Raw genomic sequence first — 22,594 nt, 5'->3', positions numbered from 1 at the left:
ATTTTCATCACCTTCATCAACACTAGTGTTTCCATCACAGTACCCTGTCTGAAATTCTGGTGTTTGCGTCTGCTTCTCTTGAGTTGTTTTGACTGAGAATTTCACCAGTTTGTATTTTTTTTTACTTTTCTGTGTCTGGATAATACACTAAGTAAGAAGGACTGTTTTTATCATATCCAACAAAACCACCTTGTTCGCCTCTGGAATTCAGTGTTCCTTTTTCTTGCTTGTAAGCCAAGTTTTTGCAGTTTTGACTAGGTTATTTGCCGCTAAGTTGCTCATATGGTGTTTTATTTGTGCTTTTGCTGTAGCACCTGTTCCTCACATAAGCTGCAGTCTGCACTGCATATTTCCATAGTTTAACATGTAAGTTACTTTCTATCAGCATGTATCTACTCATATCAAGAAGAGTTTTCTACCCTCGCTCTGCTGTGTCATTCTGGTGAGGTAAATAAGGTGCACACATTCATGTCTGATTCTGTTCTTAGTTAGCAATGTATGAAAATCTTGGCTTGTAAATTCATTGCCGTTATCTGAACGACTGCATCTGATTTTACCATGTGGGGCTGTATCTGCTATGAACCTTTCTGTAGCATGCATCACATCCCTTTTGCTTTTATGGAAATACACAAAAATTTTGCCTGAGTAGTCATTTGTAAAGGATTGTACATATTTGTGACCATCTAACTTTGCGTTCTGCATTGGACCATTTAAGTCAGTATGAACCAGTTCTAAAGGTTTCTTTGCCTTTCTGTCTGGTCCCCTATTTCTTGTCTGTATGAATTTCCCTTGTGTACACACTTCACACAACCTTTCCGGCTTTATCATGTTTCCTTTTATCTCAATGCCTTTTACTACACCTTGAAGCTTTCTTACGTCTTTGTAATTGCAGTGACCCAGTATTTGTAGTATTAGTAGTTTGTATATCATGACACGCTTTACAATGATCATGAGTCATCTCAACAGTTGGTAAATAACAGATTTCCACTTTCAGGAATGTCAACCTGCTACCATCTTTGGTGGTCATGTGACTATCTCCTTTCTTGAAAGTTATGATCGATCCCCTGTTAGTTGCTGTTGCCACTGAGCAGATGTCGTTTGGGAATGAAGGCAAGTAGAGTGCACCCCTCACATATGCTCTTTGTTGTCATCCTTTGTTGTCCAGTAGGTGGACTCTGCCTGGCCCTCTATCCTGTGCCATTCCTGTGCCCCTGCATCCACCATAATGCCTTTCATCTTTATGCTATTTGGCTGCTTCTTTTTTTGTGTGTGTTCAGCTTTGAAGAAATGGTCTTGGTCTTCTTCTACTGCAATCTGTCTAACTCCATCTTGATTTCCCTTTTGCTTGCACAGCGATTCCTTGTGTGTGTTAATTCTGCAGTAATGACACCACACTCTATGTATACATTTTCTGACTTTGTGCCCTTTTCTTCCACATTTGTAACATGTCACCATGAAACCTTCATTTTTATTATTGCTTATGTAAGACTTAGAGTATCCTTTATTTTGCCTGGCATGTGTTTTCATTACGTTGTTAGTAGATTCTGCTGTCTTCATTCTTTCTGTTTCTTCATAGACTCTTAATTTTCTATTAAAGTCTGCAAATGTAACATCTTCTTGTGTTACGTGGAGAGCAAGTGGCTTAAAGGATTCTAGTAGTCCATTTAACAACATGGCTTTTAACAGTCCATCACTCATGCTCTCACCTGCGTTTCACAGGGCTGTAATGATGTTCTTGACCTTATAATCCATGACACTCTCTGTGCTTGCCATGTGCAGCTTCATCAACAATGTATATAGATTTATTATTCGCGGCTTGCTTTTCTTACTGTCCTCTCAGGATTTTCAGAGCTTCTCTACCTTCATCTTCAACTTCCTGCCTTATCAGTGACATGCTTTTATCAACCATGACTTTGACTAGCTCCACATAGCAATCCGCATTTTTTCGTATGTTCTCAGCAAGCCGTTCTTCATTATCTGTGTTGGGTTCTCACAGAATGGTTTCTTTAAGCTTCAGTATGTGCAGGTTGGCAAGAAATCTTGTTTCCCATAAATCATATTTCTCCTCGCATCCTTTCAGATTACCCCAGGATTGTTGAGGGATGGAATTATCTCCTGAGCAATGATAAGGGAAATGATGCAAATGATATGGACAATAACAGAGGCTCGTCACTGACTATGCGCACCTCCGCTCCTTCACCTCCCCTCCTATCTGACCTCCCCCCACACCCCACACACACACTAAATGCTCCAGTGTGCGACTCCTCGAGAGTCAAGAACGCTCTGGACAGCATGTTGCCATTTGATGACAAGGAGCTAAAGGTGGAGAGGCAGAAAGAAATGTTTTCGGGGAAAGAAGTGTCCAATCACTGATATCCAACAAGGATATCATTTAAATAAAAATTTCATACTTTATATGTGGTTTGACTGCAGTATTTTTAAAACCTCCTTAACATAAAGTCTAGTTATTCAGCTGTGAGGATAGAGAGAAAGAAGAGACGAGATAATAGTAAAAGGTGTTTTTCCAGAGCATACTTTTTACATTTACTGTCCAATGGAGAGAAAGTGGAACGGGATTAGTTACTGCACTCCGAAATAACTACCAGAATCTATTGTTTTGCATCAGCCATGGTTTGCAAGCTTTTTGCAAGATTTGTTTGCAAGATTCTAGATACACTAGAAAAGCTTGAAGAAGTGGCAGAAGACAACAAAATTGTCTCAGAGGCCAAGTCACTAGATGACAAGATTGTAACTATGGAGTTACATTAGAGATATAATTCAAGAACTATACCAAGCAAGCTGTCTACTGAAGGGTTGTAAGGCTCTTGAGAAGTTAAATTTCCTCATACAGGAGTATCTTGATTTGGTGTTCCCACATTTGACTGTAGCCCTTAGAGTATTTCTGATCAGGCCTCTCCTGGTTGCATCTGCTGAGAGATCCTTTAATAAGCTGAAGCTTATCGAAACATACCTTTGTTCCAGTACAAGCAATGATCGCTTGACGTAGTTAGCAGTGATCTCCATTGAAAGCAGTGTGGCAGGCTCTATTTTATTTGATGCCATTCTTGACAAATGGGTGAGTGCAAAGATACAACACGTAAAAATTTTATGTCAACATTCTTACATAGAGGCTGTTGTTCAGATGTCATAATTTCATATTTACACTACAGAGAATGTATTGAGGACTGGGTGCTTTTACATTATTCTTCATTGTTCTTTGTTTTTGACTGACCTGATCACTTGCTGTAATATGTAACATAAAATAAAAGTCTGTAATAAGTATTGTACTTTATAAGTCCATATATAAATAAGATTTGTACATGTCATTTAAAAGAAAAAATATTTGGTTGGGGGGGGCGCCAGTAATGTGTCCGTATATCCCTCAGAAAGTAAGTAGTTGCGCCCCTTGGCTAACATTCAAAGCAGTAATAAACTTTCAGAAAGTTTACATTTACATGTACATTTATATTATCTTAAGTAATGCGTATGATCGAGGGTATAAAGCATCAATTCTCACAATTCCAACTCCTGACTCGCCCCGGGGGCTTTCTGTTTTAGGACAAATATTGCAGAATTAGTTGACATGAAAGTATACAATTGAACAGTAAAATAAAGATAGCAACCCAAAAGCCAGTTTATACAGTTTATCCAGCAAAAATTGATTTGGGGTTTTGTTCCATTTTAGGACCTGTGTGTTGTTGTTTTCTAAGACGTTGTCTTCAGGCCTGCTATCTCCTGCAGATCGTTGGGTTTTATTAACAATATGGAGCAACATCGACAGCAAAAAAAGCCAGTTGTGTGTTTTCCATATTGCTTTGTGAACAAATGGCAGGATACAAGTTTGTTATTTGGGCTTTGCTTCCTTGGTCTGGTTTCTTTTTACCGCCACCCACCGGACTGGAGGTATAGCGCAATTTTCATCACAACTTCCCCATATGTCATCATTCGGCTGATGTAAATAAATTTTCCACAGCCTTTCATAGTAGTGGAAACAGAAAGCACACAAATTACTTGGGATTCCTTTTACCCGGGTAAAAAAAAAAACAAAAAAAAAAACAGGTTAAATCCGGGACTTAGGGTGGAAAAGGGTATTATGTTTGTAGATAGTCTCAGTCAACATTTTCACAGAGGACCATTTTTTACTGTTGTGCAGTTTTGTTCACTGCTGGCTCGATACACCAAATAAAGGTCACATCTGACTAGTTTGTTAGTTTCGATCATTGAGTATGTATTTACTTTTTCCAACAAGCCCACGCTGATAAGACGTCTTTCTACTAAGGTAAGAGAACAATCACTATCAATACTATCAAAAACATTTTTATACTCTGAATCTTTTTGAATAAACCCAAATAAAATGTATGAAAATTGCAACACCAGTTTAATTGGTTAAATTTGCAGCTAACAGTTTGTTTAATCAATGCATTATTCTCTACCCTCAGATCTTGTTAAGTAGTCCTTTACTTCATCTGATTGGCAATAATAATCTCCTCTCCATCTGTCATGTCTCCATGTTGCCTCCTTCTGTCCACATGTCTACAATTATTACTCTGGTGTGAGAAGAACATTGTACAAACTTGGGGCCTTTGCCTTTTCAGCTCTACGGCTGTTTTTATAGAGCTGTCTGTGATTTTTACAAATTCAACTAGTTTCATTTAAGTTTCTAAATTTGTCACTTTTTCATCATGTTGTCAATCAGAATATGTTGTTATGATGAATTCGAATCGTTCTTCCATTTGGGATGAATAAAATCCAGCTCTGTGAGATCCATATAAGTTGCAGTTCCTCCCACCTGCTGCTGATGTTCCAGATTACATGAACCTTTTATTGTTTCCAGCTCTGGGATTTTATGGCTTTCAGCTTGAAGACGTTACCAGAGCTGCTCTCATTTCCGTGTGTGAAATAAAAGAGATTATACATTTAATTTGGCCTGGCTTCTTTAATTTTTACAGCGCCATTCTGCTCACACACTCTCTTGTACTTGCTGTAAATGGCAGTGTCTGCTTGAGTGAATAGCATTACTTGGGGTAATACAGTGACACAGCGTTTTAAATTGGGTCTATTTGCAGAGCCAGTATGTGAGCAGCGTGTTCTACTCTCATTACAGTGATGGAAACTAGGAATTGATTGGTCTTCATTAGTGTCCCTGTGGCACACCCATAAAGCTGCATCATTACAAAATCATTCGTCAGTATTCAGTTCAGTACTTAGATAATCTTTGTCTACGTACTCTTCTGACATCATCTACGCATTTGATCTTATCCATTTCGCTGACCTAGTAAATCATTTTCCTCAGTCAGTTTCTAATTTCCATCCAGAGAAATGAGTTTTTCTCTTCATAGTTTGTCATCTGAATTTTTCATGAGACGTCACAGAGAAAGGGCTCCTGGTAGATTTCATTACTCAAATAGAGTTGCCAGGACCTTTAACCTGGGATGTTTACAGGAGATATTTGTGTACTATTCTGCAGCTCAGTGTGCACATTTACTTCCAAGTTACACCAGTAAAAAAACAACAGCACTGGTGGAGAACAATTTCCAAACAAGGATATGTTGATGAAACGTACACAGCGATTCTGGAGTGGGCCAAAAAGGAAGTGCAGTCCCACACAAAGAACATAACCCAATCTCTATATTCTTAGCAGGAATCAGAGGGTGGCCGCTTAACACAGGGGAGGTTCAACTGGATACTGACTGCATATGCATAAAAGCAAAGTAAAACATGTTTAGGATTAATTTATTTATCTCGCCCTCCTTTCTAACGCTGCCCTGGGCCATTGCCTACGTAACCCCTGTCAAACACTACCACTGAAGGTACAAATGATTGGCTCAGTGACAAAAATACTAACGCACTCAAGAAGAATGGTGCAGTTTGGTAGTAGCTTGGTGCATACATAGAAGTTGAAACTACAAGCACTACGAGAGAAGCAGTGGCATCACAAGCAGACTGATGGTGCTACAAACGGCTTCTAAAGCTTCTTCAGTGAGTAAACGACACACAGGATGCTTTATAGACACTTTAAACAGCTTTCCCAGCACTTAATCAACTTTGATGATAGTTACATTTCTGGTTTGCATGAGACATGATAGTTCGCACCTTTCCAAAGAACCTTGTTAGGTACAGACATCAGACCCAGGCAATCACACAACCAAGATTAATAATCCCTGACAGCTGTTGGTAAAGTTGACTGATAAAGCATCGTCTCGGTCTGGTGATCTTTAGTCATTGTCTTCATTGACTGTTGGACACTCAACTGCATTGGGCACTACACCATGTCTTCCCTCAGGTGAATGTTTTAAACATGTCATCTCCTTGAAGATCATATATAACTATCAGTGGCCCACATCTGTACTAAACTACATCCTAAACCGACCACTTCTTCACGGTGCTTAACTGGATGCTCAACTAATACTGTGTTGTCCATGAGAATATTAATTGAGAAAAATCATAAATGCTTCCATCAAACAATAAAAAATACTATGTGAGATCATATGTATTTTACAGAAAGATTAATATTTAAAAACTCCACTGCATGTACAACCACCAACTTTAATGTATTAGAGATAGAGTATTATGTGGCAGATCAAAAAAAGTAATTTTCCAGAAAGTTGAGAAAATTGAAAAAAAAAGAATACAGCAAGAATAAATAACTTAACAGTAAACAAGCACAGAAACACTAAGCGAGAAACTAAACTAGAAAACCCAGAGAAGTAAGGAGAACTGTACTGAAAACCAGAGGAGAAAACCATGAGAAAACAACCACCAAGGGAACTATGGGCAAGGGGAGAAAGAACTAAAACTAGGAGGCAGGAGAGAGAACAAAACTATCAGGATGACAGAAGGAATAAACAGATAAAGTATAATCAACTGAGAAAGTAAATAAACACAAAACCCAAAATGGCAGATCCTGACAGTGGTGTGCATTTGTGTTCAGCCCCTTTTACTCTGATATCCCCAAATAAAATCAGGTACAACCAAATTATTACAACCAGTATTCATCGGTTCAGCAAAAGGAGTCCAATGTGTAATTTAATTTGAGTCTAAATCCAGCAGTTCTATGAAGCCCTTGGAGTTTGTTAAAGAAGATTAGAGAACAAACAGCCTCATGAAGGTCAGGGACAACATTTATAGTAGAGATAAGTTTTCAATCCATCATTTGAAACTGGAAGACACAGCTACAAACCGACCAAGACATGTCTGTCCACCTAAACTGAAAAGCTCGACAAGGAGAGCATTAATAAGAGAAGCAGCGAGAAGGGCCATGGTAAGTTTGGAGGAGCTGCAGAGATCTACAGTTCAGGTAAGAGAATATGTAGACATGACAACTATTGGTTGTGCACTCCATTATTCTTGCCTTTAGGGAAGTCGGTCTGAAGAAAACCAGCCACATTGAAAAACAGCCATAGGAAGTCCTGTTTGCAGTTTTGTCACCAGTCATACAGGAGACACAGCAAGCATGTGAAAGAAGGTGCTCTAGAAGGATCTGATCAAAATTATACTTCATGACAAACATGAAAACTGTTATGTGTGCCTGAAAACTACTATACCAAACACTCCACCCCCACTGTGAAATATGGTGGTGGCAGCATCATGCTGTGGGCATACTTTTCTTTAGCGGGAACAGGGAAGCTGGTCTGAATTGATGTGAAGATGGATGGAGCTAAATACTAATAATGGAACAAAAGATGTGAGACTGGAGCAGAGGTTTACCTTCCAACAGGATGATGGTCCTGAACATACAGCCAGAGCAACAATGCAGGTTTGGATCAAAGCAGATTCATATGTCAGAATGGCCTTGTCAGTGTTAAGACCTCAATCCAAATGAAAACCTGTGGAAAAACCAGAACACTGATCTTCACAAATGCTCATATGTATGCTGAATTTTCTTGTAGAGTGACAAAAATGTGGAAAGGTACAAGGGGTGTAAATACTCTTGTAAGCCTATGTAAACATAATGCAAATGGTAAGGATTTGTTCAGTATTTGAAGAAACCAATAAAATCAATTAATACTACTAATAATGCTGTGTTGCATATTTATTAGTTCTGCACCGTATTAGGAAAACATGCAATTTTGAAATTATGGTTGCCATACTTGTTTAATCCAAGTGTTACTCACTGTTTTGCTTCGTTTTCATCATCATGATGTCTTCACCACCATCCTTAAGTTTTAACATCCGATGTTAGCATCAAGGGCAGTGAAAGTCCAGCCAGTTGGTCAAATGTATTATTTGCATGCAAAGTGTGAGGGAATAAGAAAAAAACAACAATCAGATACTGCATCCAAGAAAACCTTTGCAATCATGATTTCGGCCACATTGATACATTACAATGAGGTTGGCGATTCGATGAGTAGCTCTTAAGATTTATTAAGAAAGATATGAGGCACATGACAAAATGTGTTAGCTTACAGCAAAACAAAATTCTATAAATTAATTCACTTCACTTAACTGACCTCATTTGCTATATCTTATTTACACTCAGTTTCTCTAGCAACAAGAGGGTGTAAACAGTGATACTATATAGCATTTTATAGGCAAGCATGGAACAGTCAAACTTCACATTATATATTGTATGCACAACACAAAACAGTTGCACAACAAAAAGAACATGGTTTACACTATTGGCCAGATTTATTTTTACCAATAATTTAAACATTGACATTCTCTCAATAGTCCAATGGTTTAAATGTGATTTAAGGGGTCATGTGAAAATGCACAGTGGCTCTATTTAAATGCCTGGTTTTTGTTATGTAAGAAAGGGATACTTTTAAAAATCATTTAAAAAGATTTCCACATATAATTATAAAAAATTTAACAATTGAAATTTCTTCAAAAAGGTTGCCAAGAGGTAACACTGAAGGAGCTGCAGGAATGTCCCACAAGTACTGGTTGTGTTCTGCGTGTGACAACGATCCCCTATTGTTAATGGAAAAAACAAAACGCACCTTAGTAAGCTCATTTAACAAGGAGAACGGAGAGAATCAAAGTGGCACTTTTATTAAATCCTTGCAAGAATTGAGAACAGACAGAGCATACAACCAAACCAGTGTCTCAGTCTGCCCGTCCTGCCATAAACGGAAAAAACGAGTTTTTATGTGCCCTCACAAAATGAGAAAGTAGTTCACATTACAGAGACAGGGGCATAAAACAGACCTTGAGCATCAGATTTCTAAAAGAGATCAACATGATGTGACGCCTTGGAGAGAAGAGAGGTATCATCTCTTGGGTAAACGCTACGTTCATATCAGAAAGGCCCTGCATTCCAGGCGTCTCTAAGTGTGGCACGCTGAGCTGCAAGAGTAGATCAAGTCTGAACTGGACATCTCATTGACAACAAGCTGATCTAGGACACACATAGTAAAACAGATACTAAACAAGATGACCTATTTGAATTTTTCCACTATCACCTTTGATTACATATTTTGTTATGTCTGTACTAAGGAGCAGGGTTGCATGACAAAATTCGGCCCACGCATTGTGGGAGAATCTTTTATGGTCTTTAACCAAACTGGAACATATGGGGGAGAATTCCAAAAGATACGTTTAGCACAAAAAATGCCCAAATGCACATCACCAAGAGAACCACAGAAGATTGTAGTGGCAGCATCATGCTCTGGGATTACTTTTGGTCAGATGGAACTGAGATTTATGTCAAGGTGGAAGGAGTTCAAAATAGCTCCGAATACCAGTCAGTTTTGGCCAAAACAGTACAGTTCTCTTCTACAAAGTTGAACATGAAGAGGGATTTTAGACAGTGAGTCCAAACATGCATCCGAAGCAACGAAAGAGTCAGTGCATGAGAGGGAAATAGAAATTTTAAAATGGCTCAGAGAGAGTTCAGAATTAAATCTGACAGAAGACAAGAGATGTCTTCATAATCTGATAGAGGACAGAACGTCCATAAAGTAGAACGTAATACCCACATCAGAGTGTGGGATGCTGATTGACTCCTACTAAGAAAGACTAGACAGAGTAAAAAGGTGCTTCAGAAAAGTATTAGTTTAAGGTTGTGCACGTTTCTTTAATGTTTAATTTGTTTTCAGTTTAACTGTACAGATACATTTTACGTTATATGGGGAAAATGTTGTGGGGTGAAGTCTCATTTTTTACATCACAAAAACCTGCCTCCGAAATCTGTCTCTCTCCTTTCACAAGGGATTTAGTCACAAGTAAAATTTTCCCTCTTTGACTTCTGGGTGTTTTTTGGACCATAATGATGAGTAATAAATGTAGAATTATAAACATGATGCAGTGTAAAGAGTCTTGTTAGGTTTTCTGCCTACAGAGTAGCTTTGATGCTTATAATAGACTTTTTCTTCATGGTACCATGAAAAACCTTTCCTCCAAAAGATATTCCATCATTTGGAGCCTTGATGACATTGGTGGCCAGACCAGAATTCTCTGGAGGAGATCAGTGCTCATTAATTTACCATATAAATGAACCCTGTGACTCCTTTTACACTCCACTGCTTTTGTTCGGTTTTGTCTTTTGCAAATTTACTTCTGACAACTTTTTGTGAACTTCCCCAGAGGTCATTAAGTCAATTTCTTGCTGTTCTGCACTTCCTCAGTCAAAGTGCTGCGCTGATTCATGCTAAAACGCGAACGTGCCGGACAGCCTTTGGAGTGACATGTAATGTGGCTGAACCTCTCTCTGAACCGGGTCGACATCAGGTTGTAGAGGATTGGGTTGACGGCAGAACTCAGGTAGAAGCAAACGCCAGAGATAAGGTGGACATTTTCAAAAATCATCTGGTGCTGCACGGACGACATGTCGATGTAGCTCCACATCAAGCGGTCCACATGGAAGGGAGCCCAGCAAAGGCTGAAGACAATAACCAGTACGCCTGGAGCACACAAAACAGGCATGTGATTTAAAAACACTGATGTGATAGTAAGATACAGCTTGTTTTTCCATGTTGAACCATGATAAACTTTGTTCTTAGTGAAGTTTTTTTTGTCGGATTTTCTATCCGCTCTCCTTTGTTTGACTTCATACCATGCCTCATTCTCTGCGTTTACATAGCAGTGCTTGACACTGAGAAGATAATTTGTGCTAACCTTGTAAGCAGAAGCACTGTGATATTAGTTGCAAATTCTGCTGAGGACTGGAGGACTCATATTGAACAACCTACAGCACCTTGCAAAACATTTCACAATTTTTCAATTTTTCATCCACCAACATTAGTAATTGTTGTGGTATTTTGTGATAGACCAACACAGTGGTGCATAATTGTGAAGTGGAAGGAAAATGATACATGGTTTTTAAAATAACTGATTTGAATTGAATCAAGTCAATACTTTGTAGGACCTACTTTTCACTGCAGTTACAGTCTTGTGGTGCTTGCCTATAGTAGCTTTGCACATCTAGAGGCGGACATTTTTACTATTCTTTCTCTCTGATTTGATTGGGCCATTCTAGCATATGTAGTTGCTTTGATCTAAACCATTCTATTATAGCTCTTCCTGTGTAATTAGAGTAGTTGTCCAGTTGGCCACTTGAGAAATCGATAGTTTTTATGTAACTTTAGGTTGTTTCTCCACCATTAGCACAGCTGCAACACACCAGCAATCTTTAGCTTCAATGACTGTACGCATTTGCGGGGGAGGTTGTGAGCAGTGTTGCCAGATCTCGCGAGAGAAACAAGGAACCAGCTTTATGAAAACAAGCCCCAAAAAAGCCCAAGATGCAACTCACCACTATGTAAAAAGGTGGCTGCTTGTAAACAGTATAAATGTACACATTTATTAAAGCATTATACATGAGCAGCAGCAAAATTATGCTAATCACTTTCACCATACAAATTTTAAATGAATTAAATTCTTTGAATAAGTTATACTTTTAAACTCTGATAATAAAAGTGCATTTTGGACAAAGAACAGCAAAATGACAGTAAACACAGTAAACAAAAAACTTTCTTTAAGCTGTTTAAAAGAAAAGACACACATTTTATATTTTTCCCATATTTCCCCCATTTACTGCAACTCATTCTCATCACTCGTTTCCCTGTCACACTGGGCTCTGGCGTGGCTCTTTCTATACTCTTTCTATAAGCGGACTTGGCAACACTGGGTGTAGGCAGCACGTACATGAGCGTGATTGATTCCGCAAAGACATTGCTCTTGGCTCTGATTTGTTGTTTCTGACCAGTTATGGTATATTTCTTCAAATGGCAGAAGAACCACTGGGAGGAGCCAGAGGAGCTTGATTTTTTCACAGGTCATCTGTCTAATATTTTACTGTCAGGGCATAGTGACAATTTTAGCAAAAATGTAAAAAATACATGCAGCTTTACTAGAAGAGCCAGATTTAAAGATTAAATAACATATTTGTGGACCTTATTTGATTATTAGTTGACTTCGGAAGGCAAATGGCCGTAATTAGGGGTATCAGGCGGTCAGAAGAGGTCAGAATATAAATTCATTTCACACTTTTCAGATTTTGATTTGTAAAAATATTTTGAAGAATATGTACCATTCTCCTACAGTTATGTACAACTGCAGTGTGTCAGATAAAATCCGAATAATATGCATTGAGATGTAACAATGAGGGAAAGATTTCAGTGGGATAAATATTTTTGCAAGGTACTGTAGGTGAATGCTAAAAAAAATCCACCAATCAGCAGGAATGTTGCAAGCTTTGAACAACAATCAGTCAGATCTCTGAACATTTCTACAATGTTATGACCTGGCACAAAGGCTTTGACGTAAAATAGGTAACAAACAACAGAGTTTAGCATGAGAATGGTTATCTTCTTGGACTGCTTCTGACAGAAATGGTAAATTAGGACAAAATTAAAGACAAACTGCAAACATTATTGTCAGCCATGCGATTAGCATATATTGCCCTCACTTAAACTGTCACCTTTATTTCATCTGCTAAGTATCTTAGTGAAAAACCTGGTGAAACAACACCTACACAGCATCTTGGTGACTTGCAGGTTGCGTTTGCTCAGCCTCTGCTTGTTGGACTTGGACAGACAGTTAGGTCCAAAGTTGCCATTAGCCCCCGCCATGTTTATGACCTTCTCCCTGTGCAGATGAAGTCCAATGAGCAAGTAAAGAATGCTAATGATCAACAAAGGGAGAGCAAAGAAGACCAGTGTGGATATCAGGATGATTATGTTGTACATCCAGGTGGGCTTGACCAGATCTGAGGATAAATAATGTGGGAAATAGCTTATTGTTTAGGATCACAATCTCATGCATGCAGGTATCATAAGATTAAAGCTTTTTTCAGTAGCAGAAATGTCAGGTTTTAAGTTGAATAAATAGCTTAATATTTGTCCTTCCTGATTGCATTTCTGCTAGTTATAATGGAAAGTATAAGGGGTAAAAACTGAATGAAAGGGCTTGAAGTTCTGTACGTACGACATATAGCAGACTGGGGAAACTCTCGTCCAAACCGTGGAGGAAGCACCACTATCCCGTGCAGACTGGCGTTCGGCACAGCACACAGCATGGACAGCCCCCACAACACTAAGATGACCTTCTTGACATGAACACGTGTTGCCAAGTACTTGACTTTGAGGGGGTGCACCACTGCTATGTAACGTTCCACGCTGAGGGCTGTGACATTGAGGATGGAGGCAAAGCAGACTGTCTCAAACAGAAAGATTTTGAAGTAGCAGCCCCCCTCCCCGAGCAGGAATGGGTAGTTCTGTTGCATCTCGTACAGCTCTAATGGCATCCCCAGCAGCAGCACCAGCAGGTCAGAGATGGCCAAGCTGAGCAGGTAGTAGTTGGTGGGTGTCTGCATCACCTTGTAGCGCAAAATCACAGTACAGGTCAAGGAATTCCCCAGGACACCCACCATGAAAATAACTAGGTAGGTTATGCACACAGGAATAAACCTGGGGGACTTTGCAGGCCCTAATTGCAGGGTAAGGTACTCCTCCTGGCTCAAGCACATTTCGCTCACATCTTTTTCAGTAGCATTGGCTAAAAGCCAGGATATATTCATCCCACACATCACAGCAATCTCTGGGCAGCCTATGTCACTGAAGAAAGTGTCAGCAGTCATGGCAAGAGCAGTGAGTGAGCAGTTCAGCTCTGGCATCCTGGCAGCTGAAGGTAGGGTTCTCACTTATTAAATCTAAAGAAGTTAAGGAGAAAAAAGAAATTTTAGAGTGTCAATCATCACATTTAAAAGATTATCGTAAAGTGTATTCATCTCAAAATGCAAAAACTCTATTGGTTTGTCACCAGGAGACGATAAAACAGATCCAGAGTGTTCTCTTTTTTCCCCTAATTCAAATAAAAGACCTCTTTCTAAACAAGAACCAAAATATACCAAACTCTCAGATACCAATGCTGGAACTGTAGGTGGTGATAAAATCAGTAGTATGCAGAGGTGGGTAGAGTAGCCAGGTTGCTCAAGTTCTGAGCAACTGTTTGATGAAAACATCAGATTTAATTTGCAAAGCAAACACACATTTCCAAAAATCAATGTTTTACCAATCAATACTTACTGTAGCAAATGTATGTATTACAACAGTGCAAAGCATTTAATATTCTGTTAACAAGTTTGGAGGTCCATCACTTGACCACCAAATTTGTTAAAGATTGGTTGCAATTCCTCTTCTGGGTCAATTATCTGATTTCTTGTCCCATAACTATGATAATTTTTAAAGAACAAATTGACTTCACTGTCTAACTGCATCCAACATATGCAACAAAAGCACATAGCAGGAGGCCTCGCTTGTGCATCTTATCAGTCCTGCCATAAGGGAGTCACGACATTGAGAATGTCTGACAGGAAAATGACATAAAAGCCTGATTTAGGCACAGACTTTCATTTTTTAAGTCTAATGGTTTTAAACTTATGAACAGCTTGTTTGTTTTTAAAATAATTTTCAGTAATTTGCCCACTCTCTTTGTTTTGTCTCTTACTGTTTCTTCTTTTAACATTTTGAAGCTCTACTTAAAATCTGGCTTTGACCCACCAGTGCAGAATGTGAATACTTCTAATGTCTTTCCCAGTCTTAAGATTTTCATCAGGAGGGGAAAAACATGGTTCTGTATAACATTTATGTGTGATTGTGCAAGATACATTGTAATCAGTTTGTATTACTGTAGGTAGTTATGGTCTATCCTTTTCACACCTGATTTTAGTTATTCCGAGGTTCCAGTCGGAAACATAAGAAGAATTCCCGCTTAGGTTGGAATTTATCCAGGGAAAGGGAGAGCTTACCAGACAACCCAGAGGTTATTATTCAATACGGCAAACACACAAAATGTAGTGAAGGTGACCGATTTAAACAGTTTATAAGAACTTCTGACTGTTTATGTCTCTCTATGCCAGAAGCACACACGGTGCTCTAAAATGTCTCTTTTATTGACATATAAAACAGAACTAAATATTTTGGTATCTCTATCTTGGAGGTCTATACTCCAAGACAGCTTGAACGCAGCACTAACCCGGTCCCACAGCACACCAATAATCAATTTCCACAATTTTCCTAACTTGTAACTAAAGCACAGTAAATTGAGCGTGACATTATTCCTACCCCCAACCTCTGAGGTAAACGGAAAGCTGCTGTTAGCAGTTCAATAATTCCTTAGTTCATTTGTAATAGTGCCAATTTCTTAACACAAAAAAAAAAAAAAATTGTGCACTTTGAAAGCTTCTCTTTTATAGTCTCCCCTTTTGTGTAATGTAATACAGTACATCAACCACTTTAAGCTTTTCCTTTATATTCGAACTTATCCTTTCAATGAAATTAGATGGTTTGGTGACTGTTAAAGAAGAATAGATCAAGATGTGCTGAAAAAAAGTTTAATATAAAATAAATTAATCTCCAATAATCTATAAATAGCTGTTTGTTTAGGTGTGAAACTCTATAATTTTCACATGATACCTGTAATCTCAGAAACACAAAGAAAATAATTTAGTTGTTTTATTCACATAAAGTTTCTCAAACTAACAATATTTATAGCGTTACTCTCGGCTGTCTGCTCTGAGTGTTTGCAGAGTAGAGAAGGAGATGATGTAAGCAGATTATTATTCCCCAGCGTCCCAAAGCTTAGTAAAACACTAAGAATGGATCTCTGTTTTAAATTATTGGAAAAGACAGAACTTACTCAGGATAAGGCTATTGAGGTTTTAGAATTGTATCATATCTCCCTGCTTCTGCTATAAAACAGCTGTTTATCTCATTTTAATTTCAGTTTTTTATCACCTGAACACGTGGTTGAATGAAATATGACCTGGAATTGTGGATTTCTTTTCTAATTGACTTTTTTTAATAGAAAGATAACCAATTAGAAAAGAAAGAAGCTCACATATACAATATTTCTTTCCTAATAAAAAGACTAAAAGCAGAATCAGACCACTAAACAGGACCTGAAAATGTTGTATGGTAATAAAATCCTTGATGTGCCCTTCATAATTGCAATGGACTTTGCAACTTAGTCTATATCTGCTGTTTTTGTGACTTTCAGTCCTATTTTTAACAATTAGAACCGGATATTCCCACAGGGAGGTTAACAGTACTGAGACTGGCTGCTAAAGTCTCTCGATAGAAAGCTGGCTCGTTAAATTTCAGATATATATTAACTTAGCTACGGCAACCATGTTTCAAATCTGTCTTTTAAATCTCATCATTTGATGAACTGCAACCACAAATCAATGCTATGATCCTGATGGTGCCACATAGTCTGCTCCTATTATGCCTGAATCCTGATGAAAATCTGGAGATGAAAGCCAGGCTCCACTGTTTCATCATGTTATTTAAAAATTGTCTTTGAGTTCCTAAAATTACAATCTCTTTGGAAAATACATGATGCATTATATTATGACATCATCTTAAATGCTCTCTCGTACCATGAAGTGAAAAGGAGTGGTGTTTTTTATTATTACTGTAATAGATCATTTATAATATATCTTTAAATACTATATATATTGTAATATGCTTCAAACTAATCCCAATGTCAATAACCACTTCACTGAGAGCAAACTGTTGCTTCCTAAGCCCCTGCAGTGTATATATTTATAGAAATACCATTAAGATAAAAAGCACTTCAACTGGATGATCGATTACATGGAAAACTGAACATGTTCAACACAATTTCATGTCATGCTCAGCTGCAGAGGTCTAATCATCCTGCTAAAAATAAATATGTTTATAAAACAGTTTAAGATTTAAAATGCTGTTAGAATGTAGTATTTTTAAGAATTTGTGTTCAACACACTAAAGATTCCAGAGAAGCGTTCGTTTGGATTCCCACAGTGGATTTGTTTATACCCACTCAACATGCAGGATTAAGATTAATATGAGGAAGAAAACTATGCAAACTCACCTGCAGATTGTGGGTCCTGTTACAAACTGAGAAAAAGTATAATTTGAAAGAAAGATCCCATGAGATTTCTTTACATTCATAGACTCTTTTTCTGACTCTTAAATCTGGACTGGTCTGGCGCTTCAGTTTGTCACAGCTGCTTTAATTTCCCGTATTTGATGGCTGATGTTCAACCCACCTCTTTTTCTTCTCTCTCTCTCTCTTTCTTACTTCCTCAGTAGAGGATCTCGTTCGCTATCAGCCCCTTTTCCTATTTCTCTTACCAAACATCATTTTCTTCTCAGTTGTTTTCCTCTCTGTATCCATCTGGCACACACACTCTGTTAATACGTTAACCCACAGAGATCCATGACCCACCATGCTCCATTCTATTACTTTTATGGTTTTGGGAGCAAATATGGTGTTGCAGTTAAAATGGAAGTCAAGGTTGCTATGACCCTGAATCTGTTGCGTTAACTTGCATAGTGGTGTGTGTGAATACATTGTATAGTTTTGTTTTTTTACACCCTTATAAGCTTTCAGGCTGCAAGCTTCTGAGCCAAAGCAATCTGCAGAGAGCCATTTCCTGTCATTTTATGTCAAACTCCGAACTAGCAAACATCAGTTTTCATCTGAAATATCTCAGTTCAGCAAATAGGCAGCATATGGCTGTGTGCATATGTGGCACTCTGAACGTTTCTTTTTGTGTAATTAAAAGGTTGATATGTAGGACATTGTATTGATTTTTTTATCTGACATGTCACATTAAACATAAAGTCTTTCAGTGACTGTAATAAGATGTAGGTTAAATATTTGTTAGGATAAATCTTTATTTACCACTAATCTATGTTGCAATATTTGGCGATTATAAATCTTGGTGAAAAGAAATGAGATTACCCTAGGCACCATTCTCGGACAACTTTTATTCAATATCTACATGCTACCCTATCTCAGATTGTAGACTATTACAGCATATCTTACTATACATAGAGACCTATTCCAAAATTTAGAATATCATGGTTTCACTAACTGAAACATATATTATAGATTGCTTACACACAGACTGATGTTTTCAAGCCTTTATTTGGTTGATTGTGATTATTTTGCACTTGCAGCTAATGAAAACTTGGCATTTAAAATTAGAATATTACATCACACCAATAAATAAACATTTTTGATACAGAGATGTTGGCTTGATAAAAAGTATGTTTAATACCTGCTTAAAGTTTATTTTTTAAAAGGTTCTTTTAATCTGACAAACAAGTCTCATTGGTATGCATATTTAAATGTATTGAATATGATTGTACGTGGAAGACACATAACTATACATACAAGAGTCACTTAAGTAAGTCTGTACATAATATCAATGAGCAAATTGGACAGAATTATCTCCTGTTTAATGCAGAAAATACAGAAGTCAGTGATTTTGGTCAAGATCAAGACTCTAGAGTCCACCCATACATAAATTTTCTGTACAAGCTTAATCCTTGCACTGTTGGGCCGGTCCCTGTCTGAGGCGGTAAAGAGGCAAGAGAAGGGGTACACCCTTGACAAGTCACCAGTACATCTCTATCATAGTGAGGCAAAGAAGCACACACGGGAAAACAACTATGCACACATACCTATACACTCACATGTAAGAGTAACTTTTATTATACTGTTAAGCTAATAGCCATGTTTTTGGACAGTAAGACGAAGCCGGAGCACCCAGAGAAACCCACACATTCAAACTCTGTTGCATAAAAACTACAAAACATGCCAAATACCTTAGAAACATATGCTCTTTTCCTAAATCTGCATACTACCATCCTAGGCAGTACCTAACCCAACATGCCACCCAGTTCCCGATGCAGTCTGTGGTCATCTTCTACTTTGACTACTGCAATGCCCTCCTAACTGGTCTCCCAGCCTTGGTTGTAAACCCTCTGGAGATGGTGTAGAATGCACTGGCCAGCCGGGTCTTCAATTAGCCCAGAGGGAAGAACATGTCTCCCCTCTGTTTATTGAGTTCTACTGGCTACCCTCAGCTGTCCCACATCAAATTCAAGTCACCAATGTTAGCCAACAAAGTGTGTAATGGCTTCCATCTTCTTGAATGCTCTCGCAAGGGCTTATGTTGTGACTCAGTTACTCCTGTCAGCTAGTGGTACCTACACCATGCTTAGTCTCTTTTCATGTGTTGTTCCATGATGGTGGAATGACCTACCGAGCTCTACCAGAACAGGGGCATCTCTGGGTCCTCAAGAACCTGTTGAAGACCCAACTCTGAAGAATGAATCTCTTACTCTAGCACCACTTTTGTACAGCCCTACCCCCTCTATTTTGTGCACTTCTCTCTATGCCTACGCTCTGTTACATTGTGACCCCTGTCTTCTCTGAGAGCACAAAACTAGTGGTTTTCCTTCTTGGTATCTTATTGTTAGCTTGAATATTAACTGCATTCTTATATCCTCATTTGTAAGTTGCTTTAGATAAAAGTGTCAACCAAATGCACAAACATACACTATTTTGTCAAACAAACTGGGTCACAGCACCAAATCAATGCATTCCCGTATTCCGATCACTTCCATGGATGTAGGCGTATAAAGTTTGGTGTGGAGAACCTGGACAGGCCTGCACAGAGTCCTGACCTCAACGTTCTTGAACACCTTCGAGGTGAATTAGAGCAGAGTCTGCATTCCTGGTTTTCTCATCTAACTATGAACACACTCCTAAACCTTGTGGAAGATGTTTACAGAATGGTTAAAGTTGCTACTGCTATCAACAGTGGGTCCATAAACAAACTGGACCTTATAGATTAAGAATAGAATGTCATCAAAGTTCATGTACATGTTAAAGTAGACAGGCAAATACTTTTGGCAGTGTAATGTATATGGGAAGAAACTTGTGCCATCAGAAACTGAATTTGAATTGCTCTCACTGAATTTGTATTTGTGTAATTTGAAATGAAATGCATTGGTTCGAAAATGAATTTCACTAAACTGAAACTGAATTTTATGGTTTGAAACTGAATTCATTTGCTTTTAAAATGTATTTTGTTGTATTAAAAATTCAGTTTGACTACTTTCATTTTCAGGTCTGTAATTCAATTTCAGTTCCAAAATTCAGTTTTTTGTGTTACACATCCGGGTCCTTGAGGATAGCCACAGATTAATCAAACACAGATTCATCGATTTACGTTTCACATCAGGTTAAACTTCCTTTACAGCATGTGTTGAGCTGGAGCAGTGCAGCATACATGAGCTTGGCGGATGTCAATCACCAAGTCAAATGAACATCTACAAGAAGTGTCATGTAAACAAATGATGGTCAAACAGTAACACTTATGCTACCTGTAGCTATTAGCTAAACATGCCAGATTAGCATAGTGTGCCACCGGTGTTACGTCGGTCTGCGTTTCTCTTGCCCTTATCTCAGCATAACTTCTGTTGCCTAGCAACCGTGTTAGCGTGATAACGCTGTCTCTACTGTAAATAACTACATGGCTTTTATTAACCTTTACATATTGCTGATTGCTTATAATGCTGTTTTGTTTTAAAATTTTATTGTTTTATGATCTTGTTCATTCTGCCACTTAAAATCTTAAAAATATGTTTTTTTATAAAAATCTAACACTAGATAAAATACATTGATGACAAATACCATTTGTTTAATTTATTTGTAAAGCTTTCAACAACTTAAACACTAACATATTAACTTTAGGAACAAAGTGTAAATTAGTTTATTTGCAGAGTATAATGATAATGATAATTATTACTATTATTATAAATAAACCAAACATTAATATTAGATTTCATCTGAGTGAATTACATCTGTTTAACTTTCACCCATTGGGGAAACCCAGCGGGATTTTGAAAACAATGAGGTGGGAGTCAGCTGTTCTCTCGGGGTTTAGCACACCTCAACCACCCAGTCAGCTGACAGCTGGCGAGGTGAGCCGGCTGCTGGGGCAGCGGACGAATACATCGGCGCATTTGTGCAATTAAGCGATATCTTAATAAACTGATTAGATATTTTAGGTTTACACAAGTACATTCTTGTCTAAAAACATTGTAAAAGTACAGTTGTTTCACAGAATGCGCAATATATCTAATTTTATTCACAACTTTTCTCTCTCCCGCCTTTGCTGCTTCCGTTTGAACAATCTACTTCAACCCGCAATGAATCATGGGATAGGGTGGGACTCGCAGGATACACCCGACCCATCCTTCAAATCTGGGGATAAGAAGAATACATTTTTTGGAACCTTGGAGATTCGACAGCATTCGTCACCTCATCCAGGACGTTATCAGCCTACAAATGCATCCTTCAAAGGATGCAGTCCTGAATTTGGACACAGCAATAGTGAATGACATCCGTGAATCATTAAATCTGTGTTTGATTAATCTGTGGCTTCAAGGACCCGGATGTGTGACACAAAAAGCTGAATTTTGGAACTGAAATGGAATTTTGGAACTGAAATTGAAGGTAATCAAACTGAATTTTCAATACAAAGCAAAGCAATTTTCAAAGCAAACAAATTCAGTTTTAAACCATTATATTCAGTTTCAGTTTAGTGAAATTCATTTTCAAATCAATGCATTTAATTTCAAATTACACAAATACAGATTCAGTCAGACCAATTCAAATTCAGTTTCTTATGACACAAGTTTCTTCCCATAAATGTAACATAACATATACATCTTGCCAGAATAAATAGTACTCGTACTTGTCGTCTTCCGCTTCATCCGGGACCGGGTTGCGGGGGCAGCAGACTCAGTAGAGATACCAGACTTCCCTCTCCCCAGACACCTCCTAAAGGGGAGCCCAAGGTGTTCCCAGACCAGCAGAGACATATAGACCCTCCATCGTGTCCTGGGCTGTCCCCAGGGGCTCCTCCCAGTGGGACGTGCCTGGAACACCTCCCAAGGGAGGCATCCAGGAGGCATCTGGTAAAGATGTCCGAGCCACCTCAACTGGCTCCTCTCGATGTGGAGGAGCAGCGGCTCTACTCCGAGCCCCTCCCTGATGGCCGAGCTCCGAGCCCTATCTCTAAGGGATTGCCCGGCCACCCTATGGAGGAAACTAATTTCAGTATCTGGGATCTCAAACTCAACGTTCATGGCCATAGGTGAGGGTAGGAACGCAGACCGACCGGTGAATCGAGAGCTTCGCGTTTTGGCTCAGCTCTCTCTTCACCACAACTGACTGGCAGAGCGTCCCCATTACTGCGGCAGCCGTACCGATCCATTTGTCTATCTCCCGCTCCATTCTCCCCTCACTTGTGAACAAGACCCCAAGATACTTAAACTCCTCCACTTGAGGCAGGAAATCCCCT

At 38.6% G+C, this 22,594-nt stretch overlaps 1 protein-coding gene across 1 annotated transcript; it reads right to left on the bottom strand.

Annotated features, from left to right (window-relative positions):
* Nucleotides 1-7,707: 7,707 nt before the first annotated feature.
* LOC124870453 (neuromedin-U receptor 1-like) lies at nucleotides 7,708-17,407 on the bottom strand. Its single transcript, XM_047369138.1, has 5 exons — nucleotides 17,299-17,407; nucleotides 13,369-14,092; nucleotides 12,917-13,150; nucleotides 8,115-10,844; nucleotides 7,708-7,826 (listed from the first exon to the last, which is right to left on the bottom strand). The coding sequence occupies exons 2-4, from the start codon at nucleotides 14,054-14,056 to the stop codon at nucleotides 10,534-10,536; spliced, it is 1,233 nt and encodes a 410-aa protein (XP_047225094.1). The 5' UTR covers nucleotides 14,057-14,092; nucleotides 17,299-17,407; the 3' UTR covers nucleotides 7,708-7,826; nucleotides 8,115-10,533.
* Between the last annotated feature and the right edge of the window lie 5,187 nt (nucleotides 17,408-22,594).

Source organism: Girardinichthys multiradiatus, chromosome 6 (assembly GCF_021462225.1).
Source record: "Girardinichthys multiradiatus isolate DD_20200921_A chromosome 6, DD_fGirMul_XY1, whole genome shotgun sequence".
Taxonomy (NCBI): domain Eukaryota; kingdom Metazoa; phylum Chordata; class Actinopteri; order Cyprinodontiformes; family Goodeidae; genus Girardinichthys; species Girardinichthys multiradiatus.
Note: the sequence above shows the minus strand (reverse complement) of the source record. Positions and strands in the feature narration are given on the sequence as shown.